General features: G+C 45.1%; 1 protein-coding gene across 2 annotated transcripts in view; it reads left to right on the top strand.

The window, feature by feature from the left end:
* The window catches only part of tmem117 (transmembrane protein 117), a 56,055-nt gene extending 52,082 nt beyond the window's left edge, over positions 1-3,973 (top strand). For both annotated transcript variants that reach the window (XM_084094833.1, XM_084094834.1), the window contains one exon: positions 1,236-3,973. In XM_084094833.1, coding sequence (XP_083950959.1) covers positions 1,236-1,837 — 602 coding nt within the window. In that variant the 3' untranslated portion in view covers positions 1,838-3,973. The remainder of the gene's footprint in view (positions 1-1,235) is intronic.
* The last annotated feature ends 16,219 nt before the right edge of the window (positions 3,974-20,192 follow it).

The following is a 20,192-nucleotide window of genomic DNA, read 5'->3' as shown; positions in this document are numbered from 1 at the left end:
TAATGGAGTGAGTAGATCTGACGCTGCGAGTCCTGATGGAGTAACGATCGCTCCCTCGAGGCGTTGGGAGACGGCAGTCCTGCTCAACCGCTCGGAAAACTCTTTAACCTTATTCTGTTATGCTGAGATTTAGCATTCGACTGTAACAACGACAGCCGCTAGAATCCATCAAATGCGGTTATTTCACTTTCTCAAGCGGCCGTCTGAGCAAGCGGCAACCTTACGGTCTCTCTCACACACGCTTTCTCACACACACTCTCACACACACACACACACACACACACACACTCACACTTACACACAAACACACACACACATACACACTCTCACACTTACACATACACACACACACACTCACACTTACACACACACACAAACGCACACACACACACACACACTCACACTTACTCTCACACACAAACGCACACACACACACTCTCACACTTACACACACACTCACACTTACACACTCTCACACACTCTCACACTTACACACACACACACACTCACATAAACGCACACACACACACTCTCACACTTACACACACACACTTACACACTCACAAACACAAACGCACACACACACACACACTCACACTTACACACACACTCTCACACTTACACACACTCACTCTCACACTTACACACACACATACACACTCACACTTATACACACACACACTCACACACACACACTCTCACACTTACACACACACTCACACTTACACACTCTCACACTTACACACACACACACTTAAACACACACACTCTCACACTTACACACACACACACACTCACGTTTACAGTCTGGTGCAAAAAGTGGTTTTGGTCTGTATAGCTAATTTTGTCCTTCATGAAAACTGTGAGGTTTATAACTCATTCGTTTAAATTATATTAAGCCTTAAAGTTCTGCATAATTAAGGGCGTGGCCACTTGAGTGACAGGTGGATTGCCGCTGATGTCACGGCTAGCCGTTTGTCTGCTGTCTGTTAGCGTCACGTCACCTCAGCTAATCCGCCTCACTGCTCATTGTCGTTTATCCGGGAGTGACGCTGCCAAGATGGCGACGGCCGGCTCCGCCCACTTTGGGCTTTAAAAACGCTCTTCAGAAACACTACGGGTGACGTCACGCACACTGACCATATTCTTTTACAGTCTGTGCGTCTCACTCACAAATACACTGGGATGAATTCCCAACACGCTGATGTTCCATTTTCTCTATTTTCTTATCCCAGGAAAATGGTTTAATTACGGAATCATCTTCCTGGTCCTCATCCTGGACCTCAACATGTGGAAGAACCAGATCTTCTATAAACCCTATGAGTACGGTCAATACGTGGGTCCAGGAGAGAAGATCTACACCGTGGAGGACCCGGAGACGCTGTCGGACTTCAACCGGAGCACGCTAACCTGGGAATGGCGGTCGGCTAACATAGACCCGCGCACCAACCGCACGTACATCCAGGCGGACATGTTCCTTCACAGCCGATACGTGGGGTCCAGTCTAGACGTGAAGTGCCTGGCGTTTATCCCGAGTCTGGCGGCTTTCGTGCTCTGCGGGTTCTTCATCTGGCTGTTCGGACGGTTCCAAGGTGGCGAGACGTTCCCGGAGAACCAGGACAAGAGCTACGAGCGCATCAAGCGCTCCGATCTGGGAGCCACGCCGGAGGAAGCCGAGGCGTTTAAGAGGAGCGGGACGCCCATGTTGCTCTTGGTGGACACTCATCACTTCGGGTCATCGGACAACTCCATGTCACCGTGTTCAAGCGAGACCCAGGAGACGCAGCCCAGTGTAGCCCACGAGGACACCGGTGATGTCAAAAAACTGACCCCGTGACCTCCGCCAAAGGTCAGATCGACTCTAGGAATACTCACTGATGTTGTGTGGTGTCTTCCAAAGTATGTTGCTGATTGGTAGGGCTGCACCCTAATAGCCAACGAAACGCTAGTCGACGAGAAGAGGCTTAGGGTACGTTTACACGACAACGATGTGCTTAAAACAGAGAGATTTCCGCGTACAGACGACACCATTGTCAAAGCGATCCCCATTCACACGGATATGGGAAAAAGACTAAAAACGCTGCATTCTGCTGCCAGGCCAGTAGATGGCGATGAAACACTATAGACTGAACAGGTAATACGCATGAGCATGACACCATCGTCTTCAGAGATTAGCGTTTTTTGTTGTTTTCAGGCTTCTGTTGTCGTGTAAACGAACGGCCAAAACGCTTAAAAAGTTTTACGTTTTTAGTTGAAAAGTGTGTCGTGTAAACTACCAACATTTTATTAGTTGGAGAAAAAAACGTAATGAGGGATAGATCATTAACGGCGGGTCCTTGTGGAAATCACAGGATGCCCGACAGGGAAATCCAAACGTCCTCATATCATCCATCGACCTGCACGATTCGGGATAAGTTGAGAATTACGTGGGTTTTTTTTTTCGTTTTTCTTTCAAATAGAGATCAAGATTCTCCTACGATTCTGAACAGACACCTAAAGAGAAAACTAACATGTAATTTACTAGACGTTCTCAACAAAATCAGTCTATTTAAAAATTACTAAAAGATTTTTTGAATGAATGACTCGCTCATAAATACTTGTTTCGTTACTGGATGAATCTGCGTTTTTGAACGAATCTCTTGAATGAATGATTCAATGACAAATACATTTTTTAACAGTCACTTGTCGCCACCTACTGGTGTAACGATGTAATCGATACTATCTTTATTTGAATCGCCAAGTTACTTTCGATAGGTAATTTGCTCTATTTTGATCGCTTCCCATAGTGTGTGTATATCCGAACTATGAACTTTTATTCCAGTACTTCTGTGATCATCTGAATATTTGTTACATGGAAATAATGAGACTGCGTGATTGAAAAGACTGTTTCATATCTAGATAGAAGATATCGGATTAGAATTTTTCAGTGTGCTTTTGTGAAAGGTTTAATAGACACTAGCGAATCGTTGTAATTTAGGAATGATATTGTGTGGGTTTTTAATTTTTTAATTTTTTTTTTTATTAATCGTGCAGCTCTAAAACGAACCAATTCAAATCAAAAACAAATACTCTTTGCTTATGTAATCCGTATGAAAGGTGCATCAAAACTGACTCAGAAAACACTATTTTATTAATAAATAATTAAAATTGCTATTTTACGACACATTCATAATCATTACGGTGTTTTGCGTCAAGCTTTATGTGTGCTCTTGAGCGTTGAATATGCTATACATTACGCCTATATATATATATATATATATATTTAAGGCTCATTATGGTTCAGTACTCTCCTCAGTATATATTTAAGTAATTAAATGAATATTAAACGTGCGATTAAATGAACGACTGCTAGTCGACTGTGAAAGTCGGGGGCAGCCCTACTAATGGGCTAGTTTTGAAACTCTTCCATGAGATTTCTATTTTTTTTATTGATCTTTTCAGCGATCTTGCACATGGCACCAACTTTCTGAACTCAAACTTTCAAACGTTCCTCAAAGCGTCCCTCGAGGACGTGGGTCTATGGTGCTGGATGTTTGATTTTTTTGTACGTGTTTTTATGTGATTCGCCTGTGCCTACATGGATGAAATGCTGTCCTCACAGTGAACGCATGGCATGATGGTCATGAAAACACTTAATGAACAACACCTAAAGCTGTGCCTTCATGAACAAACCTGCGCGTGGGACGTTGCTTCGTGTCTAATCGTTATCTGTTGAATTATTTATCAGTTATTTAAACACCAAACTGCTGTACCACCAAATATATCTTCACATGCATGTGTTGGGAAATCTGATCGGATTGATTCAGCCAAAGTAATGCCATCTCAAACACCGATTGCTTTGTCTTTTATACTTGTGTTGTTTTGAAATCTTGTTTTGACCATGTTCGTCCGGTGTGTTTTTTCATTCTCCTAAAATGTTTGGATGGTAAACATCCACATCAAACCCTGTTATCAATAAACGACCTTCTTTTGACACGCGGGTACCATGTTATTTCACAGGTTGCATGTTATCGGTGGAAATGGTTCTTCTCGTATCGAGACGCTTCAAAAGTGGCGACTGCTGGCGGTCCACTGTGACCTTGTTGCTTAGCAACCGCCAAGGGCCGGCCTGCATCCGGTGTCGATCCGGTTCTGCAGAGAGTGCCAATCAAACCCATTTATAGGAACATTGGGTAAATAGCCATTAGGCACCATTACGGGTCAAAACACAAGGGTTATAAAGGATTCTTTCACTACAGGTGATTTATGAAAGCTTTCAGAATCTGCATGCAGCTCCATATGTGGCCACTCTCAGCGCTTCAAGTTTCTTTGAAAATATATTTCACTTAATAACAGATCCGATTATTTCTTTTTTATGTTTGTCGAATGCCTTTTTTAAAGTGTTGCGCTCTGAAATGATTATTCCCAATCTTTTCTTTACAATAGCTGTAAACCTGAAATTGCTGCGTTTGTACGGCTTTCAATCTCCACACAACACAATTCTAATCTCCTGGTTCGGGAGTCCGGACCTCGCTTGACTTTTGCTGTTGTTGTGGATGATAAAACCTCAGTGTGTCTGTTCCTCACCATCCTTGACTGTAAGTACGCCCCTAACTTTCAAGATTTGGGATTATGAAGAGAAATTAACTATTGATTTATTTGCAGTGCACAGACAGACATGCAATATTAGCATTACTGTATTAGCAAAGCAAAAGATAGAGGGGAAAATGACATAAATGAACCCCTGATAACCTACAGCTGAATAGTGCACTATATCCTTTAGGAAAAGCTCGCATGTGTTTCTCATGAAGAAAGCCCAGTTATATATATTGTGGCAAAACCAATTGTGTGTTTGCCGACAAAGACGTGCATCTTAAATGCTTTCTTCAGTTACGAAATCATGTGATGTGTGGGAAATTGCGCTAATGCAACAAATGAAGATTCATTTAATCACTTCATTTATATGCACAGCAAAATCCTTATTAATATTGGATTAATTGTAAAAATACGATTTTCACAATAAAAGGAACAGAAAAATACATTTTTATATAAAAAAAGATACAAATAAATACAAATTCTGCTCACAATGTTACGAATCTCGTATGAAAATAAACAAAATTTCCCATAAAATTTGACTAATTTGACGTAGGCCGTGCATTAATATGTGACTGAAATGCTTGTATTGAACTATTTTATATTCTACCAATCATGAATGTGCTAGATGTTAGGTTTTGTGATCACTACAATATATTAGGGGTGTAATAATCCCCTCATGTCACGATTCGATACATATCACGATCTGAACTCACGATACGATATTATTGCGATACTCAAGACATATGATAAAAGGCTAACAAAAAATGTATTGTTGATTAAAATGCTTAAATTTATATTACACTGTGTGTAAATGAATAGTCTTGGACTTGGTGCTGGAAACCCAATGAACAATAGAGACACCAGAATAACAATATTCATGATTCTGAAGCTGAAAACACAGAATTATTTTAGACGAATATGCTTGCACTCTGTCACTGACTAGATATATTTATAATAATGTCGGACACTTTTTACTGCTAACATCATTCAGCATTATCAGGACACACAAATATTCCCCCATTGCATTATTATACATTATATTCAACATTATATATAGTAGTTTAATGTAGTACTGATACTAAAACTCTGAAAACTTGAATCTTTTCTCACACAGTAATTTTTATTTTGGGTGAATTATACTATCCACGATACATACTGTTGCACTTTTGTATTGTGACATATTGTGACACCCCTACAATATAGTGTTGTTTTCTCATTTTTTTGTAATAGTGACTTTAAAATGTATATTTTAGGTATGGGAATGACATATTTTGAGTTTTGATACTTGTGGTCATTGGGCTAGTTTTGTTATGCAGACCTGGCAACCCTGAAAAGCATTGGTTTGGAACAACATCATGAAGAGTAAATAATATTTTTCATGAGCTTTTTGTTTTCAAACCAGAATATAGATGTTTTTCGGACAATGCTGTGCATGCAAACACGGTTAGTGAGGATATCATTTGAAATTGAGATGTATATTCTGTGGTGAATGTAGTTGCTCGTCTGATTCTTCTCCGAGAGCCAGACGTCGACTTCATATGCACCGTGAACTTGAGATCTGGCAGAAAACCTTCAGCTCTTAAATTGAGTCGTGCTCGGTGAGGCTGTTTCCAGCAGATCGCCTGTCATGTCAGGCCTTTCGAGATCACAGTCGGGAAAACTCAAACTCCTGACGTGTGCTGACAGAGATGGAAACCCTCCTCTGTCAGACTTCCATCACGATGGTTCCTGAGGCGCGACTGGGAATGTTATCCTGTCAGTTGTGGTGTTTCAGGACGAAGGGAAGCTTATAAATAGGAATTTCATCGCTAGACATGCGACAGGAGCGACACGGCAAATCCCCGTACGAAGCCAGTCAAAGTTTTTCCAGAGAAAACCCAGGAGCCTTAATTTCCCAGTCTCCTTCCGTTCGATTAGCTGTTCCAGAGAGAGAGAAACTGTCCATTTTTATCGAGTGTGCTGCAGGGAAAGTCAGGAGAATATCACACCGTCCTTGAGAAGCGCGTTAATGAGCGGCTACACGGCTAAAGCCCGTTAACGCTCCAACAGCGATATTACAAACTTGCGGAGAGAAATCAATAAATTAAAGTCGACGACGGTTTTTTCTCAACAGCAGCTGCAGACTGAAGATAACTTTAGCACGGACTTCAGGAGCTGATAAGAAATCACACACTTGCTGTTTATTACGAGAAAAACTGAAGAACGTTTCTCACACAAGTTGCAAGACTGAGAAACTATCATCCTTGTGTGCAATCAATCGATTTTTGACTCCATCTGTTGAAAAAAAGAGCTGAGGCTTGTTGCATAAGACTAGTACTGAAGGTTAGTCGTCTTTTCCCTTTAAAGTCCCCCTGTAGTCAATAATTTTATCCCTTAAAACTCATCTTTGATCACTGAAATTATATATTTAAACTTTTTTTCCTTAAAAAAAAATTATTCACATCTTAAAATATCTTGAATGTAACTCGACACCCTTGCCTCATTTAGTATGTGCGGTTCTATGAATATGCAAATGAGCCCCGCCTCCACTCACTCACTCAGCTCAGAGATCCACTGGTTGACGATCACACGTTGATCTGATTGGTTACAAGGTAGTTTGTGACGTCAGAAACACCAGCGATTTCAAAGCGTGTTTTTGAGACTGTCTTTGGTTCACTGCAGTTTTAAGGAGGAAATACTCAGCAATGGAGTTGACTTATGAATTTACACATGGTTTGTCTTAAAGGACAATTCCGGTGAAAAATGAACCTAGGGGTAATTAACACATGGTTACCGAGTCGATTGTTCCCTGGGATGCGTTTTCATGAAAATCGAATGTAAAGAGTTTTATCTCTAAAAACAGATTAGCTTATAACGCTAGTATATGGGGCACAGAGTAAGTAAAAGTAAATCGCTAGTTAATACCACTAACAAGGCTCAAAATAGCCTCACACTAACACGGTGGCATAATGAGGGTCCCTACATGCAAACCGAAGCATTGAGAACTTTGTAAGTGTACAGACAGTTTAATAAGAAAATACTTTATAAAGGCAGTACATTACGCGTTTACAGACAGGCGTCATCTTGGAAAACAGTCTCGACTAATCGAGTCACGAACGCCGTGCTAAGTGAGCTGGTCGATAGGAATTACGTTTGTGAAATATAACGTAACGCGGCGTTCGTGACTCGATTAGTAGAGACTGTTTTCCAAGATGACGCCTGCCTGTAAACGCGTAATGTACTGTCTTTATAAAGTATCTTCTTATTAAACTGTCTGTACACTTACAAAGTTCTCAATGCTTCGGTTTGCATGTAGGGACCCTCATTATGCTACCGTGTTAGTGTGAGGCTATTTTGAGCCTTGTTAGTGGCATTAACTAGCGATTTACTTTTACTTACTCTGTGCCCCATATACTAGCATTATAAGCTAATCTGTTTTTAGAGATAAAACTCTTTACATTCGATTTTCATGAAAACGCATCCCAGGGAACAATCGACTCGGTAACCATGTGTTAATTACCCCTAGGTTCATTTTTCACTGGAATTGTCCTTTAAAGCGTATTAAAAACACCACATAGACACATAAACAACATTAAAAGCTGGATTTTCACCACAGGGCGACTTTAAGACGGGTCATATCTTTAAAGGAACAGTCGACCCAAAAATGAAAGTTCTGTCATTTACGCCTCATGTTGTTCCACATGTTGTTTTCTGCAGAACACAAAAGAAGATATTTTTGAAGAATGTTGGGAAGCAAAACAACATTGGACACCATTGAAGAAATGTTCAATACAAAAAAAAATTGGTCTCGCATTCCTCTCTCATTCAGTCACAATGTTCTGCGTGCTTGATGCTAATTCAGTTATGTAAGTCACTTTGAATATAAGTCGCAGCATGTTTTAGATGAGGAACAAAACGCGACTTATATTCTGGAAAACACAATACAATCAGGCCAGGCTAGTTCTTAAAACACAATTTTAAGATAATGGCTGTGTTTATGCAACTGGTCCCTGGTCTAATCCAGCAAACCATGTGAGAATACACTCTGAAACATTTGTAAATGCACATGAAATGGAAATTTTTTTGCTGTTGTTTAACAAAACGGTCTCTATAACCAGGTTGTATGTAATAAATAATGCGTAATACTATAATTTGCTGGTGTACGGTTATCAAAAGAGTGGATCATTTATCATGTTTTAAAGGGATAGTTCGCCCAAAAATGATATTTAAGCCATGATTTACTCACCCTCAAGCCGTTCGAGATGCATATGTCAATCTTTTTTCAGACTAACACATTTTCAGTTATTTTAGAAAATGTCTTAGATCTTTCAGTGGTTATAATGTGAAGCAATGGGGTCCACCTGCTTCAAGTTCGAAAATGTGCATGCATCCTTCACAAAAGTAATCCATCCGGCTCCAGGGGGATAAACGAAGGCCTTCTGAGGGTAATCCGTGCGGTTTTGTCGTAAAAATATACTAAAATAACTGGCTTCCGGTAGCGGTCGACGCGCGTTCACGGAGATGGATGCTGGCGTATGACATAGGACGTAGCGTAGGAAGCGTCGTGACGTAGAACGAACGTAGAGTTTTGTTTTGCTCTGCTCTCTGGCTGCGCTGTCACGTTCGTTCTACGTCACGACGCTTCCTACGCTACGTCCTATGTCATACGCCAGCATCCATCTCCGTGAACGCGCGTCGACCGCTACCGGAAGCCAGTTATTTTCGTGTATCCCCCTGGAGCCGGATGGATTACTTTTGTGAAGGATGCATGCACATTTTCGAACTTGAAGCAGGTGGACCCTATTGCTTCACATTATAACCACTGAAAGATCTAAGACATTTTCTAAAATAACTGAAAATGTGTTCGTCTGAAAAAAGATTGACATATGCATCTCGGACGGCTTGAGGGTGAGTAAATCATGGCTTAAATATCATTTTTGGGTGAACTATCCCTTTAATTGCCTAAACAAGGCATTGCCTAAACAAGGTTTTTTTTGTCATCATAATATAGGAACTTCGACTCACTAAAGCATTTACTTGCTAAAAAATGAATGTTTATCATTAACTAGTAACTACATACAAGTTGAATGTCTGACTTCATGTGTCATTCTGTATTTTTTTCAGGTTTGAAATGGACTTGAGTACAATTGAAGACACTGAATGGGGGCGGGGTTTAGTGCTGTCACTCAAATGACGAGTGACATCTGCAGCCAATAGGATTCCTCTGAAGTGCTAAAACACTAGCGCATCCTGACATCATCACAGTGCGGGCGTTAATAGCTAGCAGAAACAGTAATATCAGCTCCCCGTAGGTCATAGCATCTGTCGCAGTGGGTTTTCCTCTCTGATAGTAAATTGGTCATTTAGAGGCCAGCTGGAATCAGGCCGGTGCATGCTGGGATTCCTCAGTCCCGAAGCTGGCCGAGCGCCACGTCCAGAGAGGAGCACGCTGGGCACATATGGCACCTGTGCCAAACCTGTCCCGAACACTGGAGGCGACCTGAGACCCGACACTGTGGTTCTGACGTCCGTGGAAATTACAGTCATTTCAGAACGATTCACGAGTCCTTTAGTTGGACACAGACCCCCGAATATGATCATCCTTGTGCAAGGACCCTATTTATACTGTGAAAAAGTAGTATAAATATGTCAAATATTATTTAGAAAAAAGTGTGGTGTCTCCATACAAAATCCCCTTTGACTTTCATTACATGGGAAAGAACAGCCATAATATAGAGCTATTGGCGTGTCAATCAAAAAAAAAAAAAATTCAATGAAATGAATGTAGCCTACTATATTTTTGTTTGATAATGTTTTTAATTTTCTTTATACTAAATTGTATTTACGCTGTATTTATAATCCATTTATTCACTTTTTGAGCATAGACCTGAAAATTTAATTTCCAGCTTAAACTGTCGTAAACTTGAATGCTTTAGAGCACAACTTAAATTTGATTTATTTTCAAAGACGACACTTGGCAGATTATTGCTGAAATGAAAAAAGTTTTAAAAAGTGAACTTAAAAAAAATAAGATAATTTTACGTATTGTTATGAAAAATGCTCAAAAATACTATTTTCAATTTATATATGAAATATATATTTTGAAAATCATGTTTTACTCTAAAACTGCAAGAAAATCAAAGCCATAAATCTAAACAAGTTGTGTTCCAAAGTTGAGGTTGATATCTCAATAAATGATCTTTCAGTGAGAGTGTGTTCGGCTGCAGTACCGAACGCTTCCACTAGAGGAAATTAATCTCATTAATTTCCAATGCGCTCATGTTTGACCTCGAGGAGCACAAGTGACTATTTTTTACAGGACGATTTAACCTTTTTGAATCATGTCCATGATTTTTGTGTGTATGTGTGTGTGTGTTCACATAGCAAGTGCCAAAACCTTTCCCAAGTTTCATAAATTTCAAAAATGACCGAAGAGCACCAGAGGGTTAATTGTGCTCCACAGAATAAATTTAGAATTGAATTAATGTTGAATAAATCTCCATTTTAGTCTGAACTGCTCTTTTAAACCGCGTCTGAGCAGCACAGCATCTCTTCAGTGCTCGTGTTGTGTTGCGGCCTCGACTCAAACTCGACTCCATGCATGAATTCTTGATCAAACGCAGCGGGAGAGTGTTTTTTGGACGCCGTCCCGAACCCTGAGCGCATAATCCGCAGAAACGGCCCTATCAGCAGATCTGACCCGAAAGAGAAACACTGTGGTCAAGAAACTCAAGCTTTTCCTGAGAAACAAGCAGTGCATGAATGTAATCCACCGTGGAAAAGAGCAAGGTGATTGATTGTGTTCTGTGGAGGAATTGAATCGCATGTCACATGGCTGAAGCTCCATGCGTAAATCTGTCCACGTCATCCAGTAAAACGATACTTGGTTACTCACGTAACCTCGGTTCTCTCTAGAGAGGGAACGAGTATTGCGTAAGCTCTGCTTACGCAGCGGGAAAAGCCTTCTTTTCTCGAGATACTGAAACCAAAAATTATCCTTAATTTCATATATTGTCAACGCAGTGCGGCTGCAGGCAGCTGAGCTAGAGCGGCATACTGCGCGCTCATTGGCTGCCGCGCGGCAACTGCTTAAGCCTACCAGTGAGCCTGGCGTGACGTCACGCCCAATGAGGGCGCGCGCGACCTCGCGCGTCACAGCCCGCCAGAATGGGCGGCGTCAGAGCGTATATAAGGAAGGCTCGTAGGCTATATTCTCTGTTTTCTGTCGACTGAAGCGACGCGAGCGATAGGCTCAGCACGGTCAGGGAACGCAATACTCGTTCCCTCTCTAGAGAGAACCGAGGTTACGTGAGTAACCAAGTATCGTTCTCTTACGAGAGGTTCTCTCGTATTGCGTAAGCTCTGCTTACGCAGCGGGAACCCTTTGTCCACGCCGTGCGAGCCTAACAATCACATATGACTCATAGAAAAACATAGAGGTGATTAAACAGGTGGCCAGCGGTGCGGGCCAACACATGTTCATAAGCACACCTAGGGAAAAAACACAGAACGGCACTGCCGGTTCATGTTAACTGATACCCTGAGCGTGCAGCTCAACAGACAAGCTAATCGGAAATACAGCCTGACCCTTGGGCAGGACACGAATCACGACTAGACTGACAGAAGTTTAGCCTGCATAGCGGGAACTTCCAGGTTATAAAACCTAACAAATGTGGAGGGGGACGCCCAGCCCGCCGCCTTACAAATGTCATCAATGGAAATCCCACTGGACCATGCCCACGATGAGGCCATGCCTCTGGTGGAATGAGCCCGTATGCCTAACGGACATTGCAGGTCTTTTGACGCATAAGCTGCTGCAATAGCGTCTACTATCCATCTGGACAGTGTCTGTTTCGAAGCGGCGCGACCCTTGGTGCGCCCGCCAAACGAAACGAAAAGCTGCTCTGAGAACCTGAAGGCTGCAGAGCGCGTCACATAACACCTTAACGCCCTGACCGGGCAAAGGCAGTTAACCCCTTCCTCACTGCTGGAGGACGGCAGAGCCGATAGGGTAACGACCTGAGTCCTGAAGGGAGTGCCTAACACTTTGGGGACATAGCCGTGCTTCGGTTTGAGAATGGCTAACGAGTCGTTAGGTCCAAACTCGAGGCACGACGCGCTGATGGACAGCGCGTGTAAATCTCCCACACGTTTAACTGAAGCCAGAGCTAGCAGAAAAACGGTCTTAAGCGTCAAGTATTTCAACTCCACTGAGTCCAAAGGCTCAAAGGGATGCGCTTTTAAGGACTCCAGGACCAGGGACAGGTCCCAAATAGGAACCGTCGGGGGCCGTGGAGGGTTCATTCTCCTGGCCCCGCGTAGAAAGCGGGTAATGAGTTCATTTCTGCCCAGTGCACGGCCGCGCGCCGACTCAGCGAACGCTGCTATGGCCGCGACATAAACCTTGAGCGTGGAGGGGGACCTGCCCGCGTCCAACATCTCTTGGAGAAATTTCAGTACCTGTGGAACTCCACAGGTTCGAGCATTAGAACCCGTATTCACACACCACTTGTTAAACACTGACCATTTAGACGCATAGAGCCGCCTCGTCGAGGGGGCTCTGGACTGCGTGATCGTGTTAATTACCCCTTCTGGCAAGCCAACGAGTAATCGTTGATTATCCACGCATGCAGAGACCAGTGCTCTGGATGGGGATGCAGAATCGAGCCTCGGGCTTGAGAGAGGAGATCTCTCCTCACCGGAATCGGCCATGGGGCTGTGTCTGCCAGTCTCATTAGCTCGGGGAACCATGGTTGGTTTTCCCAACGCGGGGCTATGAGGAGCACTGCGCAGTTCAAACTCCTGATCCTCGCTAGCACTTGAGGTAGCATCGAGATCGGTGGGAACGCGTACAGCGGGGCGCTGGGCCAGGTCTGGGCCAGCGCGTCTTCCCTTTTCGAGAAGAACCTCTGGCACTGAGCATTCTCGCTCGTGGCGAAGAGGTCGATCTTCGCTTCGCCGAAACGACGCCAAAGCGTCTGTATCGTCTGGCGGTGTAGAGACCATTCCCCTGGGGGAACGTTGTCCCTGGACAGTCTGTCCGGGCCGTCGTTCAAACGACCGGGTACATGAGCTGCCCTTAGGGAGCGCAACGGGCCTTGAGCCCAGGATAGGAGGCGCTCTGCGAGCGCGCACAGGGTTCTGGATTTGATTCCACCCTGGCGGTTCACATACGACACCACTGACATGTTGTCCGAGCGAACTAGCACATGGTGTCCCCGTATAAGCGGTAGAAAGTGCTTCAACGCTTTCTCGACCGCCAGCATCTCTAGACAGTTTATGTGAAGGTCTTTCTCCGTAATCGACCACGGGCCGCAAATCGGACTGCCTTCGTGAGTCGCTCCCCAACCCATGTTGGACGCGTCTGTCGAGATCACTTTGCGGTGTGCGATGGTTCCCATCGACACTCCCCGCTGATACCATTCGGCCGTCAGCCAGGGCTGCAGGGCTGTAACACAGCGCTGAGTCACTCTGATTGGAGTACGGCCTGAAATCCATGCTTTGCGGGGCGTCTCCGTTTTTAGCCAGCGTTGAAGCGGACGCATTCGGAGTAAACCCAGCTGCAGGACAGCTGCTGCTGATGCCATGTGGCCCAGCAACCTCTGAAAAGTTTTCAATGGAAAAACTTTTCCCTCCTGAAAGGAGGCGGCGAGGTGTCGAACACAGCGCGCGCGCTGTGCGGACAGTCTGGCTGTCATTGCCGCCGAGTCCAGATCTATACCCAGAAAAGTGATAGACTGGCTGGGGGCTAAAGAGCTCTTGTCCCAGTTCACGGAAAGACCCAAGCTTTGCAGGTGACCGAGAAGCGCTTCTCTGTGGGAAACTAGTTCCTCCGCCGAGTGCGCTATAATGAGCCAATCGTCCAGATAGTTCAGGATTCGCATTCCCCTCGATCTCAGGGGTGCGAGAGCCGCATCCATGCACTTCGTAAATGTACGGGGTGCCAGGGATAGGCCGAACGGCAGGACGGTGTACTGATATACCTGGCCGTCGAAGGCGAATCTCAAGAATGGCCTGTGACGGGGTATAATCTGAATCTGAAAGTACGCGTCTTTCAGGTCGAGAGATATGAACCAGTCCCCCGGGCGAATCTGCGCGAGGATTTGACTGGTTGTGAGCATTTTGAACGGCCGTTTCATAAGCGTTTTGTTCAAATATCTCAGATCCAATATAGGTCTGAGTGCTCCGCCCTTCTTGGGTACGAGGAAATAGCGGCTGTATACGCCTGCCTCGGAACCCGGAGGGAGAACCCGTTCTATCGCCCCTTTGCGCAGCAAATTCGCTATTTCTGTGTGAAGCAGATGCGCTGCATCCGCTTTCACTGTAGTCTCGGCCCGAGCGCGATAGCGCGGAGGGCGGCGAGCGAATTGAAGCGAATAGCCCTTTATCACTGTGTTCAGTACCCACTTCGACACACCCTGGATAGCTTTCCATGCATTCGCACTCATAGCTAGGGGTCGAATCGCCTCTGACTCTCGCCCGTCGCACAGCGCGGGACGGGGAATCTGTGGCGGTGTAAGCGCGAATCGCGCAGTGGCAGTGAGGGGGAACGGGGGTTCGCAGATGGCGGCAGCCGGCTGAACAGCGCTGTGAGAGAGCGTTTTGTGAGACGGCTCGCGGCGCAGAAGCGGGGCGGGCTCGTGCATGTTTATCGGAGAGTGTGCGTGCTGTAAAGCGGGCACAGAGCTCTTTATTATCACACAGCCGGTGGCTGACTTGTGCGTGTGTACATGAGGGTGCGCGCGCTGTGTAGCGGGCACAGGGCTCTTTATTAACACACCGCCGGTGGCTGGCTCGTGCATGTTTAGCTGAGAGTGTGCGTGCTGTGTAGCGGGCACAGGGCTCTTTATTAACACGCGGCCAGTGGCAGAATGTTCCGTTACCCAAGCGTGTGAGACAGAGCGAGCACTGTGTAGGTGTGAGCACTGAAGTGTGGGCACGTGACCTACAGTTATCACTCGAGCGGCCGTAGCGCGCTTTATGTGAGTGCACTCTGTGGGGTACACAGGGGAATTTGTGCTTGTGTGTAGTGATGAGCACTGGGAAGTGGGCATGTTTACTACACTCATAACACTGACGGCGTGAGCCGTCTGACCAGACATTACACTCTTTATTCGATTTATCTGGGTCGCCGTAAAAACGGCGTTTGTGTGCAGGCGAGAGAGTTGCGAAACTGGCTCGTTGGCTGCTGTGGGCACTACTGCAGTAGCCTTTGACAAGGGGACTGGCAGAGGGATACATCTTAGTTTTGACGGTGGTCCGGCCGCGGCGGGAGCCGCCCGTCTTTTCCTCCCGACGGGTGCTAGGAGGACTTAGCAGGCTCGGGCTTCAGCGTTACCTTAGGCCGAGGCCCACGCGGGGGCGGCGGCCTGTGCTGGCTGGTGGAGCGGGACCTGGGGCGGCCGCGCTGGCGCTGCTTAGAGTCTGGGGGTCGAGACGGCCGCTGTGCGGAGCTGCGTGCAGGAGGCTGGCTAGAGCGGCCTGCAGCGGAGCTCGAGCGGCGGGGCAGGAAGAGGTTCATGGCCTGTGACGCTTTCTGTACCTCAGAAAAACGGTCCACGAGGCCGCTCACTGCCGGGCCGAAGAGACCAGTAGGCGAGAGCGGGGCGTTCAGGAAGACGGATCGCTCTTGTTCCCCCATATCGGCGAGAGTTAACCAAAGGTGGCGCTCGATGACGGTCAGCGAAGCCATGGATCGTCCGATCGCTTGGGCTGCTGTCTTAGTCGTGCGAAGGGAAAGGTCCGTCGCACTGCGCAGGTTGGTTAGGGCCGATCTGTCCAGTTCTCCCTCGTCAAGCTGGCGGAGGAGGTCCGCCTGGAGAACTTGAAGGACCGCCATTGTGTGCAGAGCTGAGGCGGCTTGCCCAGCGGCGGAGAAAGCGCGGCTGGCGAACGCCGAAGTAGTCCTGCAGGCTTTGGACGGGAGGGCAACCTTTGAGCGCCATCTCGCGGATGGGGGGCAAAGATGCGCTGCAACCGCCTGTTCGACCGGTGGAATCCGGTCATACCCCTTCTCCGTGGCTCCGTCCACGCGGGAGAGAGTCGATGAGGCCGGAGAGCGGAGTCTGGCCGAAACTGGAGCGTTCCAGGATTTAGAAAGCTCGTCGTGGAGCTCAGGCAGAAACGGCGCCGGTCTAGACGCTGGAGCCTGGCGACTGGTGGTCAGGAAGCATCCATCAAGTCTGTTAGGCGGGGGTACCTCCGGCGCAGACCACTCGAGGCCCAAACGCTCGACCGCCATAGTGAGGAGGTGGAGAAGCTCGGCCTCCACTCCGGCGGGAGCCCTGCTGGAAGCTCTGGTGGAGGAGGTGGATCGGGCGGAGCCGGACCACGCCTCGCTGTCCGACGCTAACAATGAGCATGTGTCCAGCCGATCGTTGTCGTCCGCTTCATCCGCTGTGTCGACGGCATCGAGGGCGAGAGCCGTCGGCTGCGCGTCGGGGAGCGGGGGCGGAGAGGGAGAGAGCGAGGCTCGCGGGAGAGGCTCCGGCGAGGCCTTGGCTCGTGTCTCAGGCTCCGGTGGGCGTTGTGAGCGGCGTTTTTTCTTTCGCGGCCCAGCAACGGCAGGAGCGGCGTCTGAAAAGAGGGCGAGTCGAGCCCGCAGGGTCGACATCTGCAGCTCTTCACAGCATTCGCAGCCGCCCGAGGAAAACGCGACGACTGCATGATCCCGTCCCAGGCAGAGAGCGCAGAGAAGATGGCGGTCTCCGTCGCTGAGCGGTGAGCGGCATGAGCCGCACGTGGTGCGAGGCATTTGAAACAACGCCTCGTGCTCTTTTAGAGTGCTGCGGAGAAAAGCAATACACACAAGAGCTTAACACGGAAGGATATGTATCGCCGGATAGCTGAGCTGGCACGGCAGGCTGAAGGCGGCGAAGAGATCGTCCGGCTTCCTCAGGCTGTCCTAAGCTGGCTCGTTAGCTTGATCCAAGAAGGCCACGGCGACGGTTTCCTCTCAGAGACCAGCGATGCGAGTGCTTCGCTGAAAAGACAGAAATCAGAGAATATAGCCTACGAGCCTTCCTTATATACGCTCTGACGCCGCCCATTCTGGCGGGCTGTGACGCGCGAGGTCGCGCGCGCCCTCATTGGGCGTGACGTCACGCCAGGCTCACTGGTAGGCTTAAGCAGTTGCCGCGCGGCAGCCAATGAGCGCGCAGTATGCCGCTCTAGCTCAGCTGCCTGCAGCCGCACTGCGTTGACAATATATGAAATTAAGGATAATTTTTGGTTTCAGTATCTCGAGAAAAGAAGGCTTTTCCCGCTGCGTAAGCAGAGCTTACGCAATACGAGAGAACCTCTCGTAAGAGAACTGAATTAGTTGACTTGTTTTCTTGGTAGATTGATAAACCATAATTGAATTATCAAATCCAAACCTTCAGTTTCATTAGGCAGGAAATCGAACGGACAGAAGTACAAACCTGCTTAGTATCGATGTTCATGTCAGTCAAATGGTTGGGTAAGAGATCTTTAATTATGAATCTACACTGCAGAAAACATGATGTTCTTTCTTTAGTATTTCGGTCTTGTTCTCCAGTACATTCTTAAATCAAGATACATTTACTTGAGATGCAAAATGAGTCTTGTTTTATGACAAATATATATAAAAAAAATAAGGGAGTTGTTTATACTTAAAAACAAGAAAAATAATCTTAATTCAAAGGGAAAACAAGATTATTTTTATGACCCCATAAGTCAATTAATATTTAGCGTTTTTCCAGTAAACAAGAGTTAATAATAGAGATGCACCGATACAAAATTTCTCTGCCGGTATCGATAGCCGATTATTTGTAATGATGATGAAAAAAAAATTCTCCCAAATAATTCTGCAAACTTTACAGGGAACGCTCTCATTTGTTACACTATAATAGTAGAGGTTACCAACAGAGCTATTATATTCAGCTGCTATTTATTTCCAGATATAATATTTACACTCAAATAAAAGCTGAAATGTTTGCATACAACTCAGTTGCACAGTTTTCATAAACATTATTAAATACTGAGGAAGAACGTAATTTTTGCAGGATGATAGTGTTTTGAATTGTATATACATGAAACTGCATTTCTCCGACTTGAAGAGCATTCAGTGTTGACCCGCTGGAGGACAGAAGCTACATCTGCCCTCTGATGACCTCTGATGACCTCTGACCCCTGGAGGAGCGGTTCAACCCGCCACAGGTGAAGATACATGTGGGATGAGGATCTGCAACCCAGTGCTTCTTATAAAACACATATAATGACTTCAATTTATGCACATAAAGAAGCGCCTAATAAATGCTCCAGCTTCAGTATCTCCTTTATTCTGTAAAACATAAATGTTTTCATTGCTGCAATAAGAGAGGAATATCCTCGCCATGTTTAGTCGTGGTCAAGGAATTGAATCTTCCTCAAGATATGGACCTTGTGAAGCGTCTTCAGCTTCAGGTTGAGGTCGTAACCATTCATAACCCATTACACACATGATTGTCCAATGAACAGACGGGACAACAGGTAACATCATGCACCATCTCTATCCTCAAATAAGTGATTAAATGATTAATCATGTTTTGTGCGGCCCAGAGTGTTTAAAACGTGAGGCTTTATATGATTGCTTAGTGTTCATTCCTGCAGTCTCGCTTTATTGAATACTAGCACACCACTCTTACTATTTCTGACATATTGTTATATTTATATATTCATCTGGCAGAAAAAGTAAGAGTACAATGATATTGTTCAGAATAGCACCTTATAATACTCTTACTAGATTGTTTATATCATCACAAAATGTGAAATATTATCACACAGCTCTATATACAAAGTAGGAAAAGTGTGTGTGTGTGTGTGTGTATATATACACACTCAGATTAGAGCTGCATGATTCTGGATAAACTGAATCACTATTTTTTGTTTGTTTATTTGTTTAAAATAGAGATCACAATTTCCCAATGATTCTGAATAGACAACTAAACAAAACAACATGTAATTTAGTTTAATGGTTCTGACAAAATGTTAATTTCTGCAGTCTATTTAAAAATGTTTAATTCATTTGTTTGAATTATTTAAAAGCGGTTTGAATGATTCAATGACTCACTCATAAATACTTCACTTGTTTCATTACTGGATGAATCACCATTTTTGAACGAATCTCTTGAATAAATGATTCAATGACAAATACATTTTTATAACAGCCACTTGTCGCCACCTACTGGTGTAACGATGTAATTGAGACAATCGTTATCTAAAGCGCTATGTTGGTGATTTGCTCTATTTTTATTTTTATAGCCAAACTATAAACTTTTATCCCAGCTCTTCTGTGATCATTTAAATTATAGTTTCATACAGTATCTATACATGAACGCAGATCTGAATGTACGCTGTGATTGTCAAAAGTTTAATAGACATAGAGCCGCTGTCATTTAGTAACGAGAGCGTGATCTTTTAACAATTAATCGTGCAACTAACTTGCATAAAGCAATATATACTTTATAGCACATTGATTGTTTATATTGATGCAAAATGTGAATTATAATCACACAGTTGTATAATTATAAAGTAGTATAAAGTTGGATATTTAGTACATCCAGCTTTGTCCGCACACATACAGTATACTCACATAAAGCGATGTATATTGTATAGCAAATATGTTTGTTTATTAAAAC

This window comes from Abramis brama (genome assembly GCF_963993115.1).
Source record: "Abramis brama genome assembly, chromosome: 20".
Classification (NCBI taxonomy): Eukaryota; Metazoa; Chordata; class Actinopteri; order Cypriniformes; family Leuciscidae; genus Abramis; species Abramis brama.
The sequence above is the reverse complement of the archived record's forward strand: the minus strand, read 5'-3'. Positions and strand labels throughout refer to the sequence as shown.